The 5,370-nt window shown below is 41.9% G+C and overlaps 1 gene segment (V, D, J or C); it reads left to right on the forward strand.

The window, feature by feature from the left end:
- Window positions 1-4,478: 4,478 nt before the first annotated feature.
- LOC107291542 lies at window positions 4,479-5,149 on the forward strand. The segment is given in 2 exon segments: window positions 4,479-4,588; window positions 4,746-5,149. Coding segments are annotated over 2 exon segments (483 nt in total).
- The last annotated feature ends 221 nt before the right edge of the window (window positions 5,150-5,370 follow it).

Genomic DNA, 5,370 nt, shown 5'->3' on the forward strand with positions numbered 1-5,370 from the left:
CTTTTTCGTATTGTCACCAAGAAAAATGTATAAACATGGGTAAAAAAATAAGATGAATTGGGATGAAAGACAATGGGACCACGCCCTTTTCCCCAAGTTCATTTTGGGGAATATAAATTATTTTCACTGTACAATGACTTATATATAGGTTGGAAGCATTCCTATTTATTGTGGCACAATGTTAGCTTTCACAAGGGGTTATGGGTGTTGTAGTCCCATCAAAGCCACAAAGAAATGTGCTCACAAATACTGTAAGCATTGAAAGACATTTAGATTTCACAGGTGGAAAGCGATGCACTTCTGACAAAACACGGTTACCAAAAAGTTCTATACTTTGAAATCTGAAATAATTGCTGAAAATAAGCACAGATACACAAGGGTGTCCACAGATGGGAGTCAGCAGTGTCAGAATGGTGGATGCAACCCAGCAATTGAAGTCCTTCCCCCTTTTAATGTGCATATTTTGCACGTATGAAAAAGAGCAGCAGCTTCAATCTCTCAAAGCTATCTACCTTTTTGATGGTGCTCTCCTTCACGCAACAAGTCTGTCTGGTAAAATGGTTGAGAGGTTGGACTAGAACCAGAAAAAGCCAAATTCATATCCACCCTCAACCATAGAAGCTCCCCTGGTGACTTTGGGCCTTTCAGCCCAGCCTATCCAAAAGGGTTCTTGTGGAGAAAGCTTACAGAATGGAGTGAGCCTAAACTCCTGGAAGAAAGATAAGTTGTAAATCTAACATCTTAATAGACAAATCTTTCAGTCCACTTTTAAAGCCCTCAAATAAGTAATCACTACTACAGCTTAATGTTCTACCATGTACAGAAGTACCTCCTTCTTTCTATTCTAAATTACCTTTCAGGCAGCTACATTGGCTGACACCTGGTCTGAAATCTATGAGAGAAGAAAAAGCCTTCTTCCTGTCTACTTTGTCTATTTCATGGATGACTTTATGCACTGTGGTCATGTCCCCCAACCTCTTTTTCTTACAAAGAAATGGTGCATCTTCCTTCACCTTCTTTGAGAAAACAGACGGACCACTAAGGAGATATCATTTGGTTCAGGCACTAAGGCACTCATTTGTATAGCTTAACATTACACTGAGTTTGCACCCCTTGTCATCTTTCATTTCAGAGTCATCACATGAAATTGATTGACAGTGGACTTTGGACAGGAATATAGAAGCAAGCCTTCAGCCAATAAACAAAAATGTGACAGATCTGAGCACTGACTCCTAGCGTTTGAGCTAAAGCCGTTCTTGGCACCTCTCAATCAAGCCCCAAGCAATAGTCCAGGGATCCCAGAAATCATAGTCACAATGAAGTCATCAAATGAGTATCTGGATCAGAAAGAAGTTGAGGGTCTGAAGCAAGGAAACAGATTTGGTGGTCCAAGTCAGGGGTTTTGTAGGTAGAAAAGAGAATGAGCTACTCAACGTATTAAGTTCAGATTCAGCATCTGCTTGATCTCAGGAAAAAGTATTAATGTTGAAAAGTCCTAAACTTCTAGATGCAAATCACTAACATTCATGAAAGCCATTGTTTCAGGGATCCAGGCCCTTGAATCTGACATCCCATGCTTCTTTGTTCTCTTTAGCAGCAGTAACAGCAGTTATGGGCTTGGTTTTCAATTCAGGTTTGCTACCCTGCTGCTCTGGGCAAGCAGCACAATTAAATTTTCAGAGTTCCCTCAAAATCAATCTTAATCCCCAATCACAATTTGGGGGATATCAACTGAAGTAAAAGTACATACTTAATTGACTGTATAAGAGAAATTCCTCCATAAACTTCTTTAATAATGGGGATCAGACACACTCTTTCTTTGAAACACAAACTGTTTATTGCAGTACCAGAGGTGGCAAGGCTAATTTAAAAAGGAATGGGGTTGCAACCCTATTATTTAGAGTCAAGCAAATGCACATATTATTAATACAACAGGTAATTGATTGAATAGGTATGCTTATGAGATACGGATACTGGGATGATAAAGGTGGCATTACAAAGACAATGGACATTGCATTAAACAAGGGCTCTGTCCTTTGAGTTAGTGTTACTATTAAGGTAACTTTATCTAAGTATTTTCTCCCAGTGACCTTCTCAGTGCTTTTCTCAGTCTCTTAATGCTCTTAAGTCACATTCTTTGTGTCTAAATGTTTTATGGTTTACCACCAGCATGGATCTGGGAGGAAGGTAATTTACTTGCTTTACCCAACATCATTTTCTTTCTACTCACTACAGCTATCCACAGCACTAAACTGTAGAATCTAAGGCAGCTGAAGCATCATCTCTGCTAGGACATCATCTTGATACTGTGGTTGGGGGGGGGGGGGGGAGGGATGAGAAAACCTGAACAGGCTGGGTGTCATTTTTCCACATTTCCTGTTCTTTTCCACATTGCCTAGCATACAGTAGATTTCTTTAAAAGGAAACAAGACAGTATATTCATTTGCATACTTATATGTGTAACACCTACTGTATACATAAATTAAACACACGTGTATTTATTAAACAAATTATTACAGCCACCCAACTTACATTTAGGTGACTTGGGGAGTTTACAACATTGAAATAATCCACTGTATAATAAAAACCCATTAAAAAAACCCACCACACCATCCTTTGGCAGAAGCAACACAAATCAGCCACTTGATTGGCTCCATCTTCCTCCTGGTCTCCAGATCCGACGACAAACCATATTTTAGGGCCTTTTGGAAAAGCAATAGGGTGGGTGCCGTATAGCATTTTAAAATGTAGAAACTGAATTGCTTTCCTTTTTTTAATTAAATAAAGGCACAGACATAAATACTAAATAAAACTGATTTATTCCTCTGTCTTTTTTTAACATAATCCAAAGGCATAGCTACTGTAGATGTCCTTCCACAAGATCATCATCTTGACATGAGACAACTCAGTAGCATCAATGGCACTGAGAGTAATAGCAATAGCACTTAGACTTATATACCACTTTATAGTGCTTTACAGCCCTGTCTGAGCTGTTTATGGAGTCCACATGTTGCCCCCAACAATCTGGGTCCTCATTTTACTGACCTTGGAAGGATGGAAGGCTGAGTCAACCTTAAACTGGTGAGAATTGAACTGCTGGCAGCTGGCAGAATTAGCCTGCAATACTGCATTCTAACCACTGCACCACCATGGTGGGGTGATGCCAGCTGGTGCAGCTGTATGTAGTCAAATTGGAAAGAAAACAAATGAAGCTAAAAGATAATTCACAATGGGAGGGAGAGTGGCAGAGATTTTCAACTATGAGTGAAGCCAATGCACTTGGATAAGGAACTCCAAAATCAAGCCTGGAAAAGATAGCTGCAAACCTTTATTGTACTGTCACCAAGAAAAGTGTGTAAACATGGGTGAAAAATAAGATAAACTGGGATGAAAGATAATGGGATCCCACCCCCTTCCTCAAGTTCATTTTGGGGAATATAATTTTTGTTCACCATACACAGATTTATATGTAAGTTGGAAGCATTCCTATTTACTGTGGCAGAACATTATCTTTCACAAAAGGGGTTGTGGTTGATGTAGTCCCATCAAAGCCACAAAGAAATGTGCTCACAAATATTGTAAGCAGTGAAAGACATTTAGATTGCTCAGGTGGAAGGTGAAGCACTTCGGACAAAACACTGGTACTAAAAAGTTCTATACTTTGAAATCCGAACCAACAAGGGTGTCCGCAGATGGGAGTCAGCAGTGTCAAAATAGTGGATGCAACCCGGCGACTGAAGTCCTGCCCCCTTTTAATCTGCACATTTTGCAGGTATCAAAAAGAGCAGCAGCTTCAATCTCTCAATCATGTCCACCTTTCTGATGCTGCTGCTCCCCTTCACACACCCGAAGAATGGTTTTTGGGAGTCCTGGGGAGGAACAAACGTTAGGACTATCCTATTATAGGCTGAAAACTCTCTGACCCTCCAAACTCTTCTGAGATTTCACTGACATCACTTGTACATCTCTAACCTTATTTTTGCAACCGTAAGATCTAGAAACATAGTTATTGACACCTATGGGGAAAAAATGCTTAAAATAAGGGCATTTGGAACTACCTTTAAAGCCAAATAAAACCATAGAGTGGCTTTTGGCTGGGTATATAGAGCCATCACGTTTGAAGGAACAACTGAAAGTATGAATGACTTTGTCCTTAAAACTACAGCCCAGCCAGCAGATGTAGCAAACCAGCTCCACTCCAGCAGCTTCTTTTTCCAAGCAGCAGAAACCCTCCAGAGAGAGGGGGGGGAGAGTGAGGGAGAGAAAGAGTGAGTGAGTGAGTGAGTGAGTGAGTGAGTGAGTGAGTGAGTGAGTGAGTGAGAGAGAGAGAGAGAGAGAGAGAGAGAGAGAGAGAGAGAGAGAGCAAAGGCCTGAAGAGGGTCTGGGCATCCGGTTCCCTCCACCTGGCCCAGGCCAGGCAGTTCTTGCAGCCACATTGCCAGCACGTGACCGGAAACCATGCAGCTTCTGATCTCTTCCCAGCTGCTGCAGTAGCAGCCCCAGGCTGAGATGGCTGCAGCACCTCTTCACTCCTGCTCTGGGCTCCCTGGACCCCGCTTCTTCCATGCCCTCCTGGCCTTCTGGTGCAGTAAGTGCCCTGGAAAGGGGCCTGGATCCCTTCCTTTATCAGAGCCCCATTTCCCTCCAGATTTCATTGTCTATCCTTGACCTAATTCTTCCACAGTCTCCTGGGCTCCTCTTTAGAATCCCCAGCTGATATTGCCTTTTTCTTTCTCCTTCTTCAGCCTTTGTGGGCAGTGGCTCTGCCCAGAATGTGATCCAGACTCCAAGCTTTGTCAATAGCTTGGCCGGGGCAAATGTTAACTTCTATTGCACTGTTGACAAAGGCTATAATTTCTATTGGTATCGCCAACTGCCTGGGAAGACAGAGCTGGAAGTCCTTGGGTCTCTCTACAGTCACAGTACAACACTCGAAGATATTCCAAATGATTTGAAGGATCGGCTGAATGGGAGGATCTCAGACAATTCAGATACGTCTAGGCGGAAAATGTATTTGAATTTGTCAAATCTTCAGGCGAATGACAAGGGCTTCTATCTCTGTGCTGTGGTGTACACAGTGAAAGAGAGAGGAACAGTAGCAGGTGCAAAACTGAGTATCAGGATGAAATCTGCCCTTTACTCTTTTTGATTCATATCCATCTTTTACCTGACATCATACTAATCCAGGGGTTCTGTTCTAGTGTTCTCACATTTAGAGCAGCGTTTGTTCCATTTATGCCTTTCAGATGCCCAGAACTGCCATTTTTACACTGGTTGTGGCGTGAGCATTTTGATCAAATAAACTGTTAGACCACAAGAGCAGCCCTGCACGATGAAGGCCAGTGTATTTTCCATGAGTACATAAAATTT

The sequence above is a fragment of the Protobothrops mucrosquamatus genome, unplaced genomic scaffold, assembly GCF_001527695.2.
Source record: "Protobothrops mucrosquamatus isolate PMUCROS unplaced genomic scaffold, P.Mucros_1.0 scaffold1143, whole genome shotgun sequence".
In the NCBI taxonomy this organism is placed as follows: Eukaryota; Metazoa; Chordata; class Lepidosauria; order Squamata; family Viperidae; genus Protobothrops; species Protobothrops mucrosquamatus.